Source organism: Lepidochelys kempii, chromosome 14 (genome assembly GCF_965140265.1).
Source record: "Lepidochelys kempii isolate rLepKem1 chromosome 14, rLepKem1.hap2, whole genome shotgun sequence".
In the NCBI taxonomy this organism is placed as follows: Eukaryota; Metazoa; Chordata; order Testudines; family Cheloniidae; genus Lepidochelys; species Lepidochelys kempii.
Genome location: NC_133269.1, coordinates 7,283,098 through 7,307,178, shown reverse-complemented (window position 1 = coordinate 7,307,178; position 24,081 = coordinate 7,283,098). Strand labels below are relative to the sequence as shown.

Sequence of the window (24,081 nt, the reverse complement as noted above, 5' to 3'; positions counted from 1 at the left end):
AAAATGTTTTCCAGAAGTATAATGTCTGTGGTTTGAAACATATTAATGCCTGGTATTTAATTCACTTAGGGTGAAATTCACCCCAGTGAAGAGGATGCAGACAGGGCCCTATTAGGTACTACTTTTGTTCTTACTGTGATTTTTCACTCTCTGCTATTGCTTTAGTAGAAGAGAGAGGGAGTTTGAAATTGCTATTGATATTTTATCATTTTTCCTAACAAATACTTACTGTACATTTTACCTGTACCCATACATATGCTCTATCATCTTCCAGAGGTAGTGTTTTGGGAGCAGAAATTAAAAAAAAAAGAAAGTGCTTAATACTTACAGAGCATATTTAATCTTGCAGCACTTTGCCAATATGTACAAATTTTTGTACTTAAATATCAAAGGTGCTGCTGACATGAAACAATCATTCATTGCAAGAGTTAATTATTCCACATGACTTTGTTTTTAAGTGACTTTTCTTTAAGTGTTTGGCTATTGTAGTGATTAATAACAGAATGTATGTATAAACGTGTACTTCCATGACTTCCATGGCTTATTTTTTAAGCATCAGTGGCAAACTCATACTGTGAATGAATTGAAAAACAGCTACAAATGAACTACTCTTCATTTACTTATAACAAAAGGAACAGTGGATCTAAATGATGCATTGTTTGCTAGATCATCCGACGAAGTGAGCTGTAGCTCACGAAAGCTTATGCTCAAATAAATTGGTTAGTCTCTAAGGTGCCACAAGTCCTCCTTTTCTTTTTGTGAATACGGACTAACACGGCTGCTACTCTGAAACCTACAGTGACACTAGGGCTTATCTTCACAGCCCTACAATTCAGTGCAGAGGTGCGAATTGCAGTGTGCAGTAGCATGTTGTGTTGTAACTGCAATGTGCAGACCCTGTGGGGATGTGACTAAAACATACCTTGTTTGTGTTAACATAGTCCTAAAAGGTGCTCCCCCTTTTAGGACTACATTAATGCAAAATAGATACTTTTTAATTCACACCTAGTTTGCGTTAAGCTAGTCCTAATGCCCCTGTAGTCCAGACTGTGGGACTATGTAGGGGACTGTTGCCCCCTTACTAACATTCAGTGGGGGTGTTTTAGTTGCTAGCTCCCAGTACTAAAAAGGGGGAACGGTTGATGGGGAATCAGGAACCTGAGACTGACAGCCCCCAGGAACAATGGGGAGAGGCCAGTGCTCCAGGTCAGCCTGAATGACAGGGTGGGCAGGCTAATCAGAAAGTCAGGAGGCCAGGGAGGTCCCGTTCTTCGTGTGAGCTGGAATTGCCTGGGTCAGACAGAGTGGGGCCGAGCTAAGGAGAAAGCAGGGGCCCAAGCTGAGCTGTGGAGCAGAGCTGTGCCAGATCCAGAGGGACCAGAAAAGCAGCCCAGAGAGAGCAGACCGTGTCCTGGGAGCAGAGCTGCAGCCCCAAAGCCAGAGGCACAGCCCAGAGAGAGGAGACTTGCCCTGGGAGGAGAGCTGCAGCAACCAGAGCCAGAGGGGCCAGAAAAGCAGCCCAGGAAGCAGGTCAGTGCTGGGAGCAGAGTCACAGAAGCAGCCTGCAGAACATACCTGTCCTGAAGCCGAGCTGCAGCAACCAGAGGCAGAGGGGCCAAAGAAGCAGCCCAGGGAGCTGGAGGCAGAGCAGCAGCAGTAGTGCAGAGACAGAGTGGTGCAGCTGGGGCAGGAGCAGTCTGGAGCTGGGTGCGGTGAGCAGCGGGGGAGACCAAGGGGGACCCTGGGCAGCGGGCCCAGCACAGGGAGACGCCTCAGCCAAGCGGCTCTGCAGGCCAGGCTTGGATCGTAACCCTGACAGGGCGGGGGTGACACTGGGAAGAAGGGTCCTAACACTTAGAGCCTGAGAGCGTGTGGCCACCACCAGAACAAGTGTCCAACTCACAGCATCCCTACAGCACAGCCAGGCCCTGAGAAGGCCTGGGACTTACAAGGAACAGACTGTGAACTGCCCTGACGTTCCAGAGACACTGTTTGTGATGTTCCTTGCCACAGAGCGGGGTGATGTGTTTCCTTTAACCTTTCCCATTTTTCCTTATCCTTTTTAAAATTAATTGTTGATTAAATAACTTGCATTTGCTTTAAATTGTATGTAATGGTCAGTTGGTCAGAGAGATTCCCAGTGCAGAGAGAGTACCCCGGAGTGGGGACACCCTAGCCCCTGTCCTAAGTGACCACAGCAGGGTTGGGGGTCAAGCCCCCCAGGAATCTTGGGCCCATCCTTGTTGGGGTTACGAGGACTCTGCCAGACAGGAGAGTGGAAGGGGAGTCCTCAAGGGCAGGGAGGCCACTGGGTAAAGGAAGTGGGAGTGAGGACTCAAATCCTTTCACTAGCTCACTTCACTGGGGTAGTATAGAAGCCAGGAAGGTTCCCCAGAATAGTGGGACTATTCCCCCGCTTACATAGACATGCCCAAAATTCAAATCCTGTCTTGCATCACAAGTGGAAATGTTTCAGTGTTATTCTAGACTCTATTTGCATGTGCAAAAACCCCATAATTCAGTCTGGTAAAGTTAGCTCATCAAGAAAGACCCAAGAATTTAATAATGAGAATGTTGAAGGTCAAAATCGAGGTGGGTTGGCATAATTTGGACAGTATCTGGCTACAGAATATTTATGCTGGAATTACAAGTCTTTGGCTGCACTGGATAATTCCTTCCAGTAGGGGAGAGTGAGAGTCTGAGAGTGATAAACAAGATTTCATTGTGAGAGGAGTAGCCATGTTGGATCTATATTTTTTCTCTGTGTAACCTAATCTAGAGATTCCATCCTGACTGAGTATGCTCAAACCTCTTGTAGTGCTAACTAGACTGGTCATGCATTATCCCCACAGAGTGACTGAGCACGCTCAATCCACTCTCAGCTCCTGTGTGTGACAGAACAGGACTATGCCATCCCTAAAAGGTGACTGAGCATATTGCTCAGGGCTACAGCGGCAAAGCTGAACTTTTCCTGTAAGGGATAGGTCTGGGCACCAGAACTGAGAGCAGGGAGTCTGTCTCTTCTGTGCTCTTATCCCCCCTGCAAGGCAGTATGGAGGAGAAAGTTGTATGATTCAAATTCAGAGGGTACAAGACCTGGATTTAGGGCATTGTGTGGGAGGGCTAAGGGAAAAGATTGGAACATGGAGCCTGGGGGAGGGGGGAAAGTTAAGACTGGCATTGGAGGCTGGCAGGGAGACAGAGATTGGGAGCTGGGGATGGAGACTGGGACTGGCAAGGCAATGTGTGGGAGCTAGGGAGGGAAAAGACTGGGGAACCGGAGAGCCAGTGGTTTTGGAGAAACAGGTTGGATGAGGAGCTAAGGGGGGCACTGGGACTAGGAACCGATAGGGTGGGAGAAGAGGAGAGAAGGAGCTGGGATGTCAGGGAGAACTGGTACTGGCTGGGCAAAGAGACTGGGTTAAGGAACCTGGAGGTGTGGGGTGAGAAGATGACACAGAGATTGGATGAAAAGCCTGTGGAGGGAGATGGGGAAAGGGACTGTGGGCAGGGGGAGAGCCAGAATGGAGAAGTCAGGGAGGGAACTGGGATTGGCTGGACATGAAGAAACTGGAAACAAGGAGTGGGTTGGGGAGGACTGGCGATAGCAAATGGGAGAGGAGGAGATGGGGACGGGGGCTTGCAGGGGTGGACTAAGACTTGCTGAGCAAATAGACTGGCAGTTGGATCAAAAGCCTGAACAATGGAGACTGAGCCTGGCTAGGTGAGGAGAATGGGAGTAGGACGAGGAGCCAGTGGAGTAATATGGACTGGGACTGGTTAGAGGGGATGGGGCAGAAGGGATCAAGCTTAGGAGGAAAGGGTAGATGAGCCTGTAATGGAGCCCAAGTTCCCTGAGTCTCAGCATTCCACTGTTGTCAGCAAATATGTCTGGAAACCCACTGGCAAAGTGTCTCATCCCAGGCAACCTTAATTCTAAGGAATGGAGCTGGAAGAGGCTCCACATGGCCTGGGCTCCAGATAAAATCCCTAGAGCTAGGAGATATGGCCCAATCAGCACCACTCTCCCACAACTGGCCAGTGGGTGCCAGAAGACTCCAAGAGGGTGGGAAGAGCTTCAATGAGTGTGTTTCTCTCTCTCTCGCTGTGGGGCTGGCCCTCTTCACCGCTGGCCCTATCAAGTTCCCCCGCCTGTTGTGGCGGGTGGGTGGTGTTACTAGAATGGCCTAACTTTTGAATGTGTGACTTTGCAACGTTAATAATATATTAATGAAGTTATTTACATGTAATAAACGAGTCTTATTTTTAAATGGCACACACAATTTTCTTTTAAAATTATTAATGATTACCAAAACAATTGTCATTGCTACAAGAAAAATTCAAATCTAAACTGATGTAGAACCAGGTCAAAATATATGTGCGCACATATACATATATATACACATTTGAGTTGGAATTATTACTTCCTAGCATGTTCATATTTTTTACTGTCTCTTCAGTTCAGCTTTCTTTTGTCTTTCTATCTCTGTGATATCTCTTGAGAGCTTCAGGTCAAGAACAACTATTGTCATCCCATCCCTTAGAGAATATGCCCTTTGACTCCTGAAATAGATACAATAAAGCTTATTTCAGGATGGATTATACAACTGTGTGATGATAAACAACATGGGTAAAACTTTTTTGTTTTGATAGAGATCAGTACAGGTGTTCACATGTTCAGAAGCCTTAATGTAACTGTGTACTGTGAAAATCTTTGAGATGAGACAAAAAAATACATGTGAACCATGTTATTTACATATGCCCATAAAATGGAGGGCAGATTCGGCTATAAAATTCTAAAAACAATAGCCTGTTTTTGAGTAAAGGAAGCATGCATTATCAGGTATAATCTGTTGGCTTAAATACATAACCACTATCTAATAACCTTTATTGATCTATGGTGACTATTCCCTGTTAAGATCCTTGAACATCAAACAAATAATAGGTAATAAACCTAAATGTCACTGTTTGATTAAGGATACTAATCTACTAAATCAGGAACCGGTTAGGCTAAATGGTTTTACAAGTAAAGGAAACACCTGCTTTTTACAAATAATCTGCTTGTATTCCAAACAGGCAGCTAAGTGTAGTAACTGTGATACAATATTATCAAGAGCAGTTCTTGAGACAGCTGTTATACATATATAATATGCTAGGACAGTAAATACTGACTTCCGATCACCCTAATGGAAAATCCTTCTGTCTCTGAGAATGTTCCAAACCAGCTAAATACTCAGACTTCCACACAGTTAGCTTCTGTACTGCAACTTTCTATTAGTGAGTCTTTTTAACTGTGTTTTTCCTTCCTTGTTTTTCATCTGAGATATCAGTATGCTGTGTTGGAGTGTGTCAGTTGCATCTTGTTACAGACATTCAAGGTCATTGATACTAACACAGATTCTTGCCTAGATATTTTCTAGAGATATGATTTCTGATCATATTGTGCAAATACTTTTGCAATATGTAATCAGCTAAAATGTACTGGATTCTTGTGGTTCATATTGTAGACGTTTATAGGGTGTGGGGGTTGATTGAATTTTCTTTTTTTCCCCGTGAGGCTTCTGTTGAACTTCAGAGGTGCTTTGTGGAATCAGAGCTGTGACTTCCCATCATTTGTACATGTTCACTTTTTAGTTGATGGCACATGTATTGCTTCTAAATGTTCTCAATGCCACTCTAGACTTCTGTACTTCATAAACCAAATTTTATTTGTTTGCTCCATCTGTTCTTTTTCTCTCTGATGTAATTTCATCACACTCATTACTTTGAAATTAACAAATATTTAATGCCCACTTTATCCTAATATCAATTCTTATATACTATCAATAAATATAATAATTTATGCAGAACCATGCAATCTCTTCAATTAGGTATGCATAAAATTGTGCACCTATTTCCTGAGCCTCTGAGAATATTCATATTAATCAAACATCATGCTGCAAATAATTGGGTGCTAGAAGAACAGCCCCTAAATTTACTACGATTTTTGTCACAAAGATCTCTACACTGTTACCTCAGCAATGCTAAAAAAACCAAAAAACAAAAAAAATCCAAACCAAAACCTTGACACCTAACCTGCCTTAGGCAAAAACCAATGTGAACAGATGTGCTTTGTACCATGCCTGGAAGGTTGACAAACACTGAAACTCACTTCTCCCTGTTGGTCCAACAGAATCAGAGTAAAGAACCCTCCATGGATTAAAATTTGCTACTAGCCACCTGACACTAAAAGGTAGGGCATGTTAGAAAAAGCCTAGGAGCTCAGAAATGGTTTACAGGGAGAGAGGTGATCTCAGATAGCTAGGATCTATACCATGTAAGGCCTTAAAAGAACAAAATTGTCAGCTTGGTTGCTCCCAGAAGTCAGTAATCTTTTTAAAAAATCATTATTATTTACTACTTGTATTATAATAGCACCCAAAATGTGCTGGGTGCTGTGCAAACATTTAAAGCAGTCCTTGCTTCAAAGAGTTTATAATCTAAATAGATTTTAAAAAAGAGAAAAAAGACGAAATTAGAAGAAATGGGGCCTGTAAGATAGAGTAAGCATGTGTGTCTGTACACATCTTTTGGAATCTGTACATGTGACAGGAGGAAAGGTGTGTGTGTGTGTGTGTGTGTGTGTGTGTAAAAATATATACATATATTGGCTGACTGAGGGAGTTATATTTATGTTAAAGATTCTGTAAACTATAATGGGTGTGCATTTGTTTGGGTGTTTAGGTGAGATGCACAGTTCACATACGCTGCAAAATTACAGTACCCAAGAATTTCAAAATGAGAACAGATTAATAAACCTTGATTTACCTTGTGCTTGTTGAAGAATGTGGCTGAGAGTATATGCAGTCTTTCTCACATGCTTGTTGAATCACTCTCACTTTTTATTTCAATGAGGGTGAAGAATTCTAGAGTAGTGCAGTTCTCTTCTTCCTCTGTATCTTTTCTTTCCCCGGGGCAACTGCTCTTGGATGCCATAGTATCTGAATGTATGTTATACTGTGGCCAGTATGCTTAAGTAACTTTGTTAACCCATTTAATCATATTTTAAAAAAATGCTTTGTGAAAAAATCATCTTTATAGAAATCCATTGTAAGTTTAAATTCAAAACAAGTCAATGAGTAGGAACTTCTGTCTAGGCTATTAGGCAAAGATATGGTTCAGACAAATCTCTCTCTCATTATCTACCCTTTATTTCATGATCTCTCAGTATCCTCATATGGCAATTGATACTAAAGAAAAAACTAGTTCTTTTTAATACAGTTACTGTATTTTTAACACTAGAAGTTTAACATTTCTTTGGACAGGAAGAAAAATCACACTAGTAGAGAAGGTTATATTCTGATAGTTTCAGCCTGCTGCTAATTTTGTCCCCAAACTTTGTTTGAACTGTGGAAACATCACGTTACATATGTTGATTATATTTCAACAACTTCTTATCTAAACCTATATGAAACTAATTTGTTAAGTTCAAAATTGAAATAATGTTTAATCATTCTGTTGATCACATGCTGTAGTAGCTGAAATGTAAATTTTTTCTTTGAAATGGTAGATTCATGGCTTCCAAAATGACCTTGATAAAGAGAGAGAGGATGCTCAAAAGAAAATTCGCAAACTGGAAGAGGCTTTGAAGTAAGTGAGACGTGATAAAGAATAATTTTTTTCTTTAAATGTCTCTGTTTTTATTCAAATTCAGTAAGTAGACCATATGCTTTGTGTTTTATAACAACACTCCTATAGTTTAGTTTGGGTCAGCTTTCCATTATAAAACCTTATTTTTAGGGTTTTATTAGTCAGCTGTAAAAATTAAAAAAAAAAAAATCAGTTCATCTGGTTTTAAGTGATAGGAATGTAACAAAATAGAACTTAGTGGTTTCAGATGCTCTATTCCCCTTAAGTAACTCAAACCAGCTTCAGTTTAGAACTGACATGTTTGCAGACCATATTCCTTACTGAAGATTAGTTGTTGTGTACATTTATTAGGGGGATCAGGTTACAATTGAAATGTTCATGTATTGTTGTTGTTTATTTATATTGTGGTAGTTCCTAAAGTTCCTAGGTACTGTACAAACAGGATTCAGTGGTTAAGATGCTAGCTTGAGACTCAGAAGACGTGGGTTCAATTCCCTGTACCATTACAGATTTCCTTTGTGACCTTGAGCAAGTCACCTAGTTTCTGTGCCTCAGTTCCCCATTTGTAAAATGGGGATAATAGTACCCCCCACGGTATTTCCTTATGCTTCAGATCTCTTGTGAGTATAAATATATTAATGATTGGGAAGTGCTCAGATATTGCAGTGAGGGGCATTATATAAGTATATAAGATCGAAAGATATAAAAAAGAGACAGTTCCTGTCCCAAAGAGATTACAATCTAAGTATAAAATGAAAGACAACAGGTGGATACAACAAATAGACTCGGGGAGTTTGAGGAACAATACCAATCTGCATGATAGCAGCCATCATGACACACATCTTCTGTTCCGTTGTTGAGTTTGTAGTAGGCATTATGATAGAGGAGAGTTGGAAGGAGGGATTTGAAGAAGGAAAATGTGGTACCTTTGCACATTTCTATATGGAGCTCCTCCCGTTCAAAAAGGGGGATCATGGGAGAAAGTGTGAAGGTGCTTGTTGGAAAATTTTACAAATTGGTGGGCAAGGTAGGCATCAGTTGCACAGTGGGTCCAGGGATTGACATCTTGATACTGTATAAGATATTATAAGTAGGGCAGGGATATGCCATGAAATCCTTAAAATGAAGACAGATCATATGTGTTAGATATGGTGGAGGATGGAGAGCCAGTAGAGGGTTAGTCAAAGCAATGGCCCAGGAAAATAATTTGTGCAGCACCATTTTGGAAGGATGTAAGCGGTCAAGATGGAATTTGTCACGGCCAGAGAGAAGGAGGTTGCAGTAGTCAAGATGATGAGGACCTGGATGAGCATTTTAGCTGTATGGACTGAGAATAAAGACCAGATCTTAGAGGTGTTATGCAGGAAGAAGGCACAGGTTAACTTATCCGTTTTATTTCACTAAAAAGTGACTACTGGAAATGCACACTAACATTATTTTCAGGAAAGAATCATAAGAAATTGTATCACTTAGATTTAAAAAGGCTGATTGGGATCTAAGATGCTGTATTTGAGCTCATTTTGTGTGTCATATTGCATCTAGTAAGTGATTTTCCAGGATTTGTCCCTTGTATCTGAAGGCAGAATCTGGGTTTAAAACCTACATTTCAATTGTTTTGACATAATACATCTGGTATGACAGCTTTTCACAGTCTAAGTAGCCCATTGTGTCAATGATTAATGAACAAAGTAGACTACCTCATTTAATGTGGAGTAAACCTTTTGTAGTGTCTGATCTAAAGTGTAGTATCTGAGTCTAAGCACAGGGGGCCAAAATTAAAGTCAGAGGCCTGGATTCTAATCTTTGATGTGTACTTTGAAATGCTATGTGTCTTGAAAATTCACTGCCATGCTAATTCAGTAGTGAATTTTTCAAGCTACGTGAAGAGACATGCTGTACATCTGAGTTTAGATTTTAATGTGGGCGACGATTTTTCCAAATTGAGCTATTTAATTGGCTGTTTAAATCTGATAACTGGATTCTCAAATCAACACTTAGGTGTAATAAAAGAGCTATTTATGTTCTTAAGTGGTCATTGGAACATTCCAGCATATTGAGACATCCACTTTTGAAAATGTTGACATGTAATGTTAATTTAGGGCCAGTCATTCTTAATAGTGTTGAGTAGTACCTTAATCTATAAATAATCCTATTGATTTAAAAGAGAAAGAACTGGATAAATTTGAAATCTTTCATTGCAAAGCATCCTCAGTTTTGCTTCAGAGTGAGATGGACAGAGACTGTATCTGATGCATTCTATTGGACTGAAGCAAAGATCTCCTTCATACTTCTCTACTAGTTACATTATTTTTATTGGTGATCAGAAAAATCAGATTAGGCCAGTATCCTTCTGAGTACTCTAGATTTAACAGGCAGGGGATGGTATTGAGATCTTCTGGAGCTGTCATGAGAAAGCCCCCATATCATTTTATATATATAATTTATATTGACACCCAAAGATCCCCAGTTAGGACCGGAGATCCATTGTTTTGGACTTGCACAAACATAGATAAGAGACAGTCCCTGCTCCAGAGAGTTTACAATCTAAATCATCATATAACAGTGTCACCTGACCTCCTAACGCACAGTTCTTCTTCAAGTGACTATACATGTGCATTCCAGTCTTGGTGTTGGTGAGCCCAGCACAGGGTCATTGAAAACTTTTTCCCTCATCTGTATCCATTTGGTGGCTCAAGCTCCCATTGCTGCCGTGCATCACTGCATGAAGGTGTAAAGGGCAAAGCCTCCCCTAAGACCCCTCATTTCCTTCTTACTGCCTGTGACGGTCGTCAGAACTCTGTTCAGTACCAAAACAGTTCTCTCTCTCCCAGCGTTTGTAAATATAGTGTGTGTTTATATAGTTAGATTAGTCTTCAGTATATTAGGATAGTAAGTTTTAGTTGTGTTTAAAAAAAAAAAAAAAAAAGATTTTGGACTTGTTTTCCTGTTTGCAAGCTAGACATGGTGCAAGATTTGGATGAGTTGTCCTTCAGTCCCTGTTTAGAAAGGCTCTGATCCCATCATCTGTTTTCATGACTTGTGAGTCACTAGGAGTGGAATGCACATGTGCAATCACTCAAAGCAGAAAAAATGGTTACCGACCTGTTCCATAACTGTTGTTGTTCAAGATGTGTTGCAAATGTCCACTCCACAACCCGCCCTCCTACCCCTCTGCATTGGAGTTTTCTGTCTAAAAGGACCTGGTGGTGGTTGGAGGTGACTCCACTCTTTATACCTGCATGCAGTGTGAGCTGCCCCAAAGAGTACCATGGGGGGAGAAAAATTCTGACAACTGAGCTAGAGGCACACACCCCTACAGTATAATAGACATGTAGAAAACATCTCAAAGAGTAGGTTACCGAAAAGTTTAGTAACTTTTTTTTCCTGAGCAATGGAAAAGAACTTATCTCTGGGCAACAGATAACCTGTCCCCAGGTGTGCCCCAATTTTATCTATTCTGGACTATGTATTATACCTGAAGTCTGAGCTTTTCCTTGTCACCATTCAAAGTGATCTATCGACATCTCAACGTACTGTTTTCGGTTGGCAATTGAAAATTCTTCAGCCATTCCACTATTATAAGATTCCTCAAAGGACTAGTTAAGATATCTCCACTAGTCAGAAAACCTGTCCTGATCTGGGATCTTGGAGGTGACAAAGTTAATGGATGTTCCTTTTGAATAACTGGGAGAGTGCTTTTTAATTTAACCTGTTGCTGAAGACATTTACAGTTAAAAATGTCAGGTCATGTCAGACTTAGAGCCAACTGCTCACCATGGCCCACATGTGCCTGCGACTGATGGGCCACACGGCCGCATGCACCTACATGGTAAGCCGTGCCTGGCTTCATCTGAGGGCCCTGCAAATGTGGCTGGCCTCGGTTTACGTTCCCAGCAGGCACCCCCTGGACTGAGTGGTTGCGGTGCTGAGCCATGTCCTCGCGTCTCTGGACTAGTGATGAGATCCCAAGTCAGTGCTGCAGGGAGTCCCCTTCGTCACCCCAGGCCCCCCTGCTCACTTTGATCTCAGACACATCTGATCTGGGCTGGGGAGCCCATCTGAACAAGCTCAATACCCAGGGCCGTTGGTTGCAACACGACCTAACCCTTCAAATCAATGTCCGGAAGCTCAGAGCAGTTCGCCTGGTGGTGCAGGTCCTGACGGGCAATACTGCTGCAATGTGCTACATCAACATGCAGGGCGGTGCTGGGTCTTTGGCCCTTTGTAGGGAAGCACTTAGCCTCTGGGACTTTTGTTTGTGGCATGCCATTCATTTACGGGCTGCACACCTGCCCGGAACCAAGAACATTCTGGTGGATCGCCTTGGCAGATCCTTCTTGTCTCTCCATGAATGCTCACTCCATCTGGAGGTGGTCAGCCTAATTTTCCGCAGGTGAGGAACTCCCCAGGTGGACCTGTTAACATCCAGACAGAACAGGAAGTGCCATGTGTTCTGTTCTCTGCTGGGCAGGGACAAGGGCTCCGTGTCGGATGCCTTCCTGATTCTGTGGTCAGGAGCATTGATGTACGCCTTCCTGCCAGTGCTGTTAATCCACAGAGTCCTGCTCAAGGTGAAGCAGGACAGAGCCACCCAGTTGCAGCTTCCTCTAAGGCTGGGTCTACTGTCTCAGAACCATGTGACCCTGCTGCATCTGAACTTGGCAGCGCTTTACTTGATGGCCTTGTTTCCGTGTGGCTGAGCGGGAAAGAACGGCAGTGTTCCACCGGTGTCCAGCAGGTCCTGCTGGGCAGCAGGAAACCCTCCACTAGGGCTACCTATGCGGCTAAGTGGAAGCGGTTCACGTGTTGCTGTCGTGGACCGGATGAAGGGTTGCCTAGTGTCTACCCAGAGAATCTCATCCTGAATCATGGTTTGCATCTGCTGCTGGTATGAGCTGGCGAAAGTGCCCCTGCCAGCGATCGTGATGGCTCACTCGACTAGGGCTCAGGCATCATCGGCGCAGGCATCATTAGTGCATGTGGACGCGTGCCCACGTACAATGGAATGGACATGAGCAACATATCTTGACGAACAGTTTCGAAAGGTAGGTAACCATTTTTTTTTCTGAGTGTTGCCTGTATATATTCATGTTATGTCCACTTTCCTCTTTTCCTCAGAGTTTTACTCTCCAAAGGACTCTGGGGTTTAACAGAAGGAAATGAGGCAGTAGGGGACCACATGGCCTCTAGAAACCTCATCTCCAAATACTTGGCTCTGTGAGGTGGTGCTTTTATAGTTTCAGTGGGGACACTGCTTTAGAAAGTTTTTGAAGCTTACTGGTGCCAGGAGTGCATCCTACTAGTGTGAATGTGCAGTGGCATCTCTCTCGAGGAACTACAGTTAATAGTAAGTAATCTTTCTTTCTCCTTTTTTCAAAGGTAACTGAAATAGTGTAGAGAATTGGCACACACTGCACTGAAAAGAGATACATTGCACCAACTAAGTTGTGAATTGAGTTTTCATCTTGATCAAATTTTCAATTTACAACAAACCCAGTATTTTCTGGGTGTATGAATGATTTACACACAGCAGATGCAATTGTGACAAGTTTTGCTTCTTCCTCTTTTGATTATGTAGAATACTATTTCCATATGTTTTAGCCCAATTTATTTTTTGCCTAACTATTTCAAAGTTACAGAAATAATTTTCTTAAAAAAGCAAAGATTATTCTGAAACAAACCAGAAGTTTTTTACTAAAAACTGCACGGTCAATTTTATACAGTAAGAATAGGCACAAAGCAGAAGTCTATACATCTTTATTTAGATAATCCCTTAAGTATTTGAAATAAACAGGGAATAGTTCAAAATGCTCAATACATTATTAAACTAGAACTTCCAAGCTTTCGGTTGTCTATACTCTATATCTTTTTGTATTTGTGTGGGGAGCACATTCACTGTAACTATTTTCACCTAAATGTATTGCAATGAAATTGTTTCTTCTTCGAGCGCTTGCTCATGGCGATTCCAAGTTGGTGTGTGCATGCCGCGTGCACAGTCGTTGAAAGGTTTTCCCCCTAGTGGTACCCTTCAGATTGGCTGTGGAGCCCCCTGTAGTTGCGCTTCATGGTGGTGTAGGTAGGTCCCTGTCTCTTCAGTTCCTTCTTACTGCCAGTCTTACGGTCAATGGAGCTGCTCTCTTCTCTTGCTATGGCAAGCGATCCCCTACTGGACTTTCTCTTGTTGTATCTGTAAATAGTTAACTTAGGATTAGTTAGGTTTCAGTAGTTTTATAGTTAGTTAAGATAAGTTTCACTTGGGGATTCCCCTCCCCCCCACATTCATCCCCTCCCAGGGACCGGGGTATGCCTGGGTCTCGGGTTCAAACCGTGTCGGTCCTGTCAAAAGCCTATGCCCAGAGGAGACCCACCCGACTCCTGTATGAAGTGTAAATTCTGAGAAGTGTAAAATCTGTAGAGGCTTCCTCCAAAGAACTAAAAAGAATCGGGACTTCAGGCTAAAATTGCTCTTCATAGAGTCAGCCCTCCACCCCCAGCCGACACAGGCACCGTCTGACCCCAAGCCCAGCACTTAGGTGCAGAGCATGCCACCTGTGTAAGAGAGGTTGCAGCGCTGAGAAAGGACTTGGGCTCCGGAGACCCTTGGCACCGCCACTCCCCGGCGCCGAAGACCACCTCCAGTGCGAGTGCCTGGCACTGCTCCCATATACTGGTGTCTAACAAGAAGAAGACTGACAGAGGTCGCTCTCCCACTAGAGCAGTGGAGCGAGGAGTTGCTAACGGGATGCATCCTGCACGGAGACACCCTGCTCCGGCTCAACAAAGCTGGCACCATCAACTCCGGCCTTGCAGGAGGTCTGTCGAGTCCGGTTCTTGTGGAATCCCCAGTGCGGGAGATTCAGGTGGAAGAGTTGGATCTTCCCTCCACCCCGGACACCTTTGAGGTGTCCAGGGACCCTATAGCTATGAAAACACAGTCCCCTGGCACCACAAAGAAGCATTGTGCCTTACAAGGGCAAGCCATCTATGATGCAGCACCATTTGCCCTCGCTTTGGCACCACTCCCTGGCACTGTCTCGCTCTGCACTGCTTTGGTCACCAACGTTGGAATCATCATCGGACTCAGAGGTGGAATCATATGAATCTACGCAGAACCCTCACTGCTCTCAGCACAGATTGAGACAGGAGGAGGGGCAGCCATTGCCTATGATGCCGTGGCCACCGCAGTGGCAGGTGCCGGCTCAACGGCCCTTTTGGACCCCGTGGGCCTGCCACCATGTCCAGGGTCCAGGGTCCAGATCACTATCAGTTGTATGAGAGGCACAGGCCGCTCCATCATCACATGTAGACCAGGAGCCTATGCAAAGCCATGAGACTGGTGCCCTGGCCAGCACAGAGGCTGAAGTGGTGACCAGCATGGGGCCGGAAGCCGGTGCCTCTCCTGGCGCTGCGGAAGATGCATCGTGCAGGATGATCTCCACGAGCCAGAGGGACAGGAGGACCCAGTGCCCCCATGGGCATCCTCCTCATCCTCCCCTGATGAGGCAGTGGCTGGCACATCTACCACACTATTGGCCACGGGCAACAGAGCTCACCAGGAGTTGCTCAGAAAGGTGGCTCAAAATTTGGGCATGCAGATATAGGAGGTGTCGGAGGAGACCGACCCTACAATTGACTTTCTGGTGCCTGAAGGTCCCTCGAGGTAGCTTTGCCCCTCATTAAGATAATTCAAAATACTACCAAAACACTGTGTCAAATGCCCGCCTCTTTCCCTTACTGCCAAAGGGTGGAAAGGAAGTACATTCTGCCTTCAAAAGGCTATGAATTCCTTTTCACACACCCTCAGCCGGGCACATTGGTTGTGGTGTCTGTGAACAAGAAGGAGAGGCAGCGGCAACTGGGATTGACTCCCAAGTCCAAAGAAGAAAAGAAGCTGGATCTCTCTGGCAGGAAGGTGTATTCTACCAGGGGGGCTTCAGCTTCGCACCACCAACCAGCAGGTGGTACTCAGCAATTACAGCTTTTAACTCGTGGAATACACTGTCCAAGTTCTAGGAGCTGCTTCCGTCTGACTCAGGATCAGAGTTTGCTGCCATTCTCGAAGAGGGAGAGGTCATTGCGAGGACCTCCTTGCAGGCCTCTCTGGTTTCTGCTGACTCTGCAACCTGGATGATGTCAACAGCCATAGCCATGAGAAGGAGCTCATGGCTTCAGGCCTCGCACACAAGGTTCAGCAGACAATTCAGGACTTGCCCTTTAATGGCTCAGAGCTTTTCTTGGAGCAAACAGACTCTAAGCTTCACAGCCTGAAAGACTCACAGGCAACATTGAAGTCTCTGGGGCTTCATACACAAGCCCCTCAAAGGAAACATTTTAAGCTGCAGCCTACCCCTCACTTCTATCGTGCTCATCCTAGGCAGGATTACAGCAGGAAGCAGGGCAGGAATAATCACCGGAGACCTCCTCAGTCCTCCTCTAACCAGGGCCAGGGCTTGGCGAGGCAGTCCTCAACCCCTAAGCAAAACTTTTGAGGGTGCGCCCGGGGGTGATGCACCAGACCAGATCCTGAATCCTTCCCCGCCCTTTCGTGAATCATCTATCCCATTTCTACCATGCCTGGTCGCAAATCACCTCAGACCAATGGGTCTTGAACATGCTAGAATTGGGATATTCTCTCCAGTTCTGTTCCCTCCTGCCTTTTTTGTCCCTCTTCAGTGACCCTTCTCATGAGCAACTCCTCATGCGGGAGGGGCAAATGCTCCTGCAACTCCGGAGTTCAGTGGTAAGGGGTTCTATTCCTGCTATTTCCTCATCCCGAAGGCCAAGGGTGGGCTCAGGCCTATTTTAGACCTGTGAAACCTCAACAGAGTCATAAAGAAGATGAAGTTCCACATGGTCTCCCTGGTTTCCATTATTCCCTCCCTGGATCTTGGGGACTAGTACGCCACCCGCAACTTGAAGGATGCATACTTTCATGTGTCTATAGTTCTGCCCCACAGGTGGTTCCTCCACTTCGTGGTCAACAACACCCACTATCAGTTTACGATTCTCCCCTTCAGCCTCTTGGCGGCCCCTTGGGTGTTCAGTCCTAGCCGCCTTCCTGTGGAGGTGGCAGGTGCAGGTATTCCCATACTTAGACGACTAGCTAATCAAGGGCCACTCCAGGGCACAAATGGAGGACCACGTGAGCCTAGTTCTGTTGACATTGAACAGGATCGGCCTGATCCTGAATGTGGCAAAGTCAACTCTAGCCCCAACTCAGAGGATAGAGTTCATCGGTGCTCTCCTAGACTCCGACCAAGCCAGAGCATTCCTTCTGGAAACCCTCTTTCTGGCCGTGGACACCATCATAGAGAACTTAAGACGATACCACACTACTACAGTGTGAAATTGCCTGAAGCTGCTTGGCCATATGGCCACTTGTATGTGTGTAATACAGCACACCGGGCTGCAGCTCCAATCCCTTCAAGTTTGGCTGGCCTTGGTATACAGGCCAAACTGAGACTTCCTAGACAAGATAGTCACACTTACTCCTCCAGCTATTGATTCCCTCCTATGGTGGCTTGACACACAAGCAGTGTGCATGGGACTGCCCTTCTCCAGGACCCAACCCTCGCTGTCTCTAGTCACGGATGTGTCAGTGATGGGATGGGGGGCGCACCTCAGAAGACTCGGGACTCAAGTTCTCTGGTCCCAGACAGAACTGTCGCTGCACATCAACGTCAGGGAGCTAAGAGTGGTTCGCTTTGCTTGACATCTGGAGGGCAGATGTGTATCAGTATTGACCGACAACACAACAGCTATGTTCTATATATACAGACAGGGTGGTACTCACCCCTGTCCCTTGTGCTGGGAAGCCCTCAAGCTGTGGGACTTCTGCATTGCTCACTTGATACCTTCCGGGATCTCAGAACTAACTGGCCCATCATCTTAGCAGGTCCTTTCACAACCACAAGTGGTCCCTCTGCCCGGATGTCATGATCAACATCTTCCAAAGGTGGGGATTACCCCAGATAGACTTGTTCGCAACATGGCACAACAGGAAGTGTCAGTAATTCTGTTCTTTCCTGAATCACAGCCTGGACTTGCTCGCACTCACCTTTCTCCGCCCTTGAAAGAGGCACCTGCTGTATGCATTCCTGCTTGTACACAAGGTCCTGCTGAAGGTCAGAAGAGAGGGAGCTGTTGTTTAGGATTAATTTAAAGTGAATGGTAGTGATTTTGTCATTGAATAGATATCAACATGAAGTGTAACACTTGTTTCTGAAGGTGCTTTTGGATGAAGATAAAATGGTGAAAAATGCTACTGAATGCTTTCGGTCTTTAAAGATTCAAATACACTTTTCACAACAGTGTAGTGTCCTTGCCTACGTCCAATATGAATATCTACTTTCTGCCTACATAAATATTTCTAGCTTTAATTCTGGTTGTGGTGCACAACCTCTGGTTTTCATACTGCCTGTGAAGGTGTTCCCATATGGCCCCTCATTTACTGGATAACATAAAGAGCTACAAAGCTCTTATGGTTGAAAGGTATAGCTTTGGAAACTATTGTGTTGTCTTGTGTCTATAGATAGCCTGTGGTAATAGGTATGAAAGATGGTGTGAAACTGTGGTTGGATAACATACAAGTAAGAGGTGTAAAACACGTATCATGACTCTTGTTATGATCCAGTACTCAGGCTTCAGTATATTTCTGGAGGAGCAAGTGCCCATGAGAGTGAGTGGTGGGGATAGATTGAGCACATGCCCTGAATTGAGGAAAGCTCATTCATTGTTAACTCTGCAAGGCTCAGTGAGTACTCCACTTCCACAAATTAAAGCCACTCCTTGACTCTCGATATCTGACATAATTTTATTTTTAGATATTTTAAAATATTAGGAAGTGTGAATCTTTTTCTACAACTGCCAGAGAGTCTTTTCCTTATGTTTACGCGATCATTTGTAAAAATCAAGTATCAGAGGGGTAGCTGTGTTAGGCTGGATCTGTAAAAGTGGCAAAGAGTCCTGTGGCACCTTATAGACTAACAGACGTTTTGGAGCATAAGCTTTCGTGGGTGAATACCCACTTCGTCAGATGCATGTATTCACCCATGAAAGCTTATGCTACAATATGTCTGTTAGTCTATAAGGTGCTACAGGACTCTTTGCCGCTTTTGTAAAAATCAGTAACTTACAATAGGGTGTCCCAGCTCTCAGTACAAATCAGCAAGATCCAACTGTTATGTTAGATTTCTATATGAGAAATGTTTTGTTTTGCTGTGTTTCTTTGAGTATTTTTGGGATGAAAGTAAATAATTACAAGCTAGTCCCTTAAAAGAGAGAGAGAGTAAACCTTTATAAAACAACCCTATCTCCCCTTGAGACAGGAAAAAAAATATTTCACTCTCTTCAATAGAAACCATGCCTTGTGGGATTGCAGCTCAGAACACACAAGGTGTGTCAGTGTTTTCTCATAGAGTTCTTTGATCTGGATGCACTTTGATTCTGAAGTGGCCACAGGATTACATCTTAAGTCGCTAGTCAACTGGAAATGCATAGAAAAGGAAATGGTAGGCATTTGGGGAAACTTTTAGTGGTGTGACAGCAGGCAGTGTTGTTGCAGAGCTTCAAATACATCCAGGTAAATTCATGGTAAAAGTGATTTGAGACTGAGTGTGGAGTAGTAAGCTTCTGCAAATCTAAAGATATAGTACACTTTAAATAAGGCTGCCGTAGTTTTAATGCAGTTTTCTACTGAGTTCAAATTTAGATCATACTTCACTCAAGTTGTTTTCATGGATTTATGCTAAATACCTGAGGTCAGAAACATACATTAGCTAACGGTTTGCTCTGTAATATTTAAAACTGCTACAAGTGTCCTGGTAATCTTAATTTATATGTAATACAGGCTCTACTTCTTAGCCATCTCCTTCTAGCTGAAATTGATAGGGTTTTTTTCTACAAGGTCATGTAAATTTGTTTGTTCTATAGCCAAAACCTTAGTATCTGTTTAATTATTTAGGTAAAGGGACTGTTTTCTTGGTCTGTTTATGCTGATTGCGTCATAATAGTATGTTATTGGAGGTGGGTGTTAATAGGCTAAAGCCTCATGGTTCTAGTTATTTTTACTGTGAATAATGTCAGGGGAAATAAGAGAAAAGGTATTATTACTATTTATAACATTCTAAGCTATGGGCCAAGTAAGCACAGACGTTTAAAAAGGAAGAAAAATGCTCTATACATTTGTTACTAATGAAAATGCCTTATATGCAAGGGAAAAAAACCCTATGAGAAATAGAAAATTTGCTTTACTTATCTTCATGTAACACTAAACTGTCTCCTGAATAGTTTCTCATAACAGTCTAATGCCCTGCTCTGTCTCTCCACTGATAATCTGGACACCTGTTGATCTAAAATACTTGTATGGCCTCCATCACCATAACATCTGAGCAACTCATCATCTTTTAATGAACTTATCTTCACACAACATCCTTGTGATATAGGGGAGTTTTACAGATGGTGAACTGAGGCAGAGATGATAGACTAAGCGTCTTGCCCCAGGTTTTATAGGAAGTTCTTCCCGCACAAAATCCAACCCCACTGTAGAGTTGGAGCACACTCTGTCTGCCATGGGTTTCTTTCTGGCCAAACTCTGTCAGTAAAGGATGCCCCTAGACCTGATAGTCTTGGTGCATTGCATTGTCATCACTATTTCCCATCTCATGACTAAAACTGCATTAGTGCATTAGCTTATTAGCTTTTATAGTAAAAACAATTCAGTTTAGTTCCTTCTAATTCCCAATGCCAAATATCCTGATAACACAATTAAAACTATTAACTAAAAAACACAAGTATCCTAAAAATCTATGGTAAAATTGGAAATTCAGATTGAAGAAATTTTAAAACTTTGTTACCCAAAAGTGCTTCTGAAGATTGGAAGTAAGGAGGGTAGCAAACATAAAGGGAACAATGTATTATGAGTCTAATCCAAAGTGGAAGTTAATGGAAGTTTAGGATCAGGCCCAAAATCAAACAGAAAAACTATACTAATATTTGCAGATGATCTCTTCCAACTGCCAAAATGCTAAATAAAGCTGACTATAGTATTTCACGAGTTTTAGAAGATTAGGATAAATGAAATGATGCAGTGTAGCCTACTGATTATAGTGGATGGCTCATTACACAAAGTAAAAACTATTTCCCCATGCTAATTTTTCCCCTACTGTTACACACGCCTTCTTGTCAACTGCTTGAAATGGGCTGTCCTGATTATCACTACAAGGTTTTTTTTTCATGCTGATAATAGCCCACCTTAATTGATTAGTTTTGTTACAGTTGATATGACAACACCCATTTTTTCATGTTCTCTGTGTATATGTATCTTCCTAGTGTATTTTCCACTGCATGCATCCGATGAAGGTTATAGCCCCTGAAAGCTTATGCCCAAATAAATTTGTTAGTCTCTAAGGTGCCACAAGTACTCCTCGTTTTTTTTTCTCCTGAGTAGTGAGAGTAGAAGGGGCTACAGCAGCAGCACTGTACCAGTTTTCCTTTCTTGATCAGTATGCAGGTCAGCATCACCGAGTGGCTGATCCCCCTAGTGTCCATAAGATCAGGCTCAAAATAGAGGTACTGATTCTTGCCCTGTCTTACCCCTGTATGTTTTTCCAGTCCACTCTGTCTTTCTGTCAAGGCACGGTACAAGGTAGTTAGGGACCTTCTAGGTTACTTGTCGTTGTTGACTGATATTACTGTGCTATTTGCTATATATTTGCATAGGGTTGTTGGTTTCTATATTTACATTGATTTGTTCTACTCAGTTTTTTCCTATCTGTAATCATGTCAGTACACCTTCTAAGTTTGTGGGGTGATGCAGGGAACCCTTGCAAGGGGGCCAGTTAAAGCACTAATCTTAATGTGTTAGGGAGCATTCAGTACTCTTATGGATTTCAAAATAGCTGGCCTACTGCAGCTGGTAGAGGCTTGACCGGATATGGGAGGGCCTGAACTGTTATGATAGAGGTCTAGGAGGCCAATTATGGATTGGTAAGTGTGAGAAAGATTGCAAGGACTACTGTTACTGTTAATTTGGTATGTGCCTTCTTTCTGCTGTGGCCATTGTTTGACAATTTTTAAAGCACTTTGGGAGTGATATTTACAGGTATTCAGGCACCCAACTCCCATTAATTTATTTGTATAACTCTGTTCGAGTCTTTGCAACTTCAGAAAAGTGGTTAGAGAGGAAATCATTGGCCAGAATTAAGCCTAGGAGAGAATTTAAGGATTCTTTCCCCAAGACATACAGCTAGTTAGTGTTCATGACAAAGGCCTGAGGACTATCAAGCTTGTTTGTAATCCTTATTATTGTTATCCTGCAAAGTAATTTTTATATGTAACATGCACACTACCACAAGTGATACTCTGGTTGTTACAGTACATTGCAGTATAGTGGTGGAATCACCTTTCAGTAGCATGTCAGAAAGTTTTTCTAAGTATATGTCCTTTCTTCATAGAATCATAGAAATATAGGGCTGGAAAGTACCTTAAGACATCATCAAGTCCAGCTTCCTGCACTGTGGCAGGACCAAATAAACCTACACCATCTGTTAGAGGGGTTAAGTCAGCCTGCTTTTAAAGCCTCCAGTAATGGAAGTCTATGCCGGAGCTTAACTATCCTTATAGTTAGAAAGTTTTTCCAAATATCTAACCTGAATCTCCCTTGCTGCAGATTAAGCCCATTACTTCTCGTCCTACATTTAGTAGACATGGAGAGCAATTGATCACCATCCTTTTTATAATAGCCCTTAACATATTTGAGGACTTGTTATCAGGTCTCTCCTTGGTTTTCTTTTCTCAAGACTAAACATGCAGTTTTTTTCACCTTTCCTCATAGGTCAGGTTTTCTAAGCCTTTTATGGTTTCTGTTGATCTCCTCTGGAGTCTTCCCAGTTTGTCCACATCTTTCCTAAAGCGTGGCATCCAGAATTAAACACAGTACTCTAACTGAGACCTCACCAGTGCTGAGTAGAGTGGGACAATTATCTCCAGTGTCTTATGTACAATCCTCCTGTTTACGCACCCCAAAATATTAGCTTTTTTTGCAGCTACATCTCATTGTTGGATTATATTCGATTTGTGATCCACTATAACCCCCAGATCCTTTTAAGCAGTACTACCACCTATCTAGTTATTCCCTACTCTTTGTGTTCAGTCTTTCAACCAGTTGTGCACCCATCTTACAGTAATTTCATCTAGACCACATTTCCCTAGTTTGCTTCATCTGTCAAGCAACCTCTCTGACCTCTTACCATTGTCTTTTATAAGCGCACATCAAACAATCTCTCTTCCCTTTCCCAGCGCTGGAATAATTTTTATAGCGGGGGTGCTGAAAGCCAACAAAACTGTAAAGCAGTGGTCCCAAAACTTTTTACCTTGTGTCCCCCCCACTCCTGTCCGCAAAACCCGCCCCTCACCCCAGAGCTGTGGCTGGGAGCAGGGTCGTGGCTCTCGAAGGCAGGTGGCTCAGTCAGGGGTAAGAGGGCTGAGGCTGGAGCCACAGCTGGGAGTGCGTGCAGAGCCCTGGACATGGGGCTGGGAGAACAGCCCTAGATGCGGGGCCAGCAGCAAGGTGCAGGACCCAGGGTGCGGGATCCAAGGTGTGTAAAACCTGGGGGGTGCTGCAGTACCCCCTGCAACCTTTGTTCCTGTGCCTATGCTCTTTCCTGTATGGTTGTGGAGGATCTTCTTTTGTTTTATTTGGTCTTTTTGGTAAATTTTTCAAAAGTACCTCCAACTTTGACAAGTGCTTAGGCACTTACTCTCCTAAATGTTGTTGAAAATCAGTGGGACTTAGGCTCCTATGACTCTTACGTGTTTTTGAAAATTTTGCCACTTGTCTTAGATTATAAAATCATTTGGGCGGAGACTGTGTTCAAAGCTCCATGTAAATTTACGGCACTATATAAATGATTACCATCACCATATATAAAATAATGCTTTTGGTTACGGTCGAACTTCTCAGGCTAGGGGTGGCCTATTTAGATTTAAAAATGAATAATTTTGTTTAAATCCAATTTTTTAGTGAAGAGTACTCCTTAGCCTGTAAGTGGTGTTGCTGAGTTTTGTTAAATGAGTTAAGTTTTTTCCTTAAACCAGGGATCAGCAACCTTTTAGAAGTGGTGTGCCGAGTCTTCGTTTGTTCACTTTAATTTAAGGTTTCGCGTGCCTATAATACATTTTAACGTTTTTTAGATGGTCTCTCTCTATAAGTGTATATATTATATAACTAAACTATTGCCGTATGTAAAGTAAACAAGGTTTTCAAAATGTTTAAGAAGCTTCATTTAAAATTAAATTAAAATGCTGCTCTTACACTGCCAGCCCGCTCACCCGTTGCCGACCTGGGCTTCCGTTCACCTAGGCCGGCAGCGGGCTGAGCGGGGCCTGTGGCCGGGACCCTGGCTGGCAAGGGGCCGGCGGCCGGGACCCCAGACTGGCAGTGGACTGAGCGGC

The 24,081-nt window shown here is 43.3% G+C and overlaps 1 protein-coding gene across 9 annotated transcripts in view; it reads left to right on the top strand.

Moving 5' to 3' along the window:
• Positions 1 to 24,081, top strand: part of CEP112 (centrosomal protein 112) — a 357,419-nt gene that overhangs the window by 93,965 nt on the left and 239,373 nt on the right. For all 9 annotated transcript variants that reach the window (XR_012154913.1, XM_073311620.1, XM_073311622.1 and 6 more), the window contains one exon: positions 7,550 to 7,629. Coding sequence is in view for 8 of the 9 variants with exons in the window: in XM_073311620.1 (XP_073167721.1) it covers positions 7,550 to 7,629 (80 nt within the window). In the remaining variant the exon portion in view is untranslated. The remainder of the gene's footprint in view (positions 1 to 7,549; positions 7,630 to 24,081) is intronic.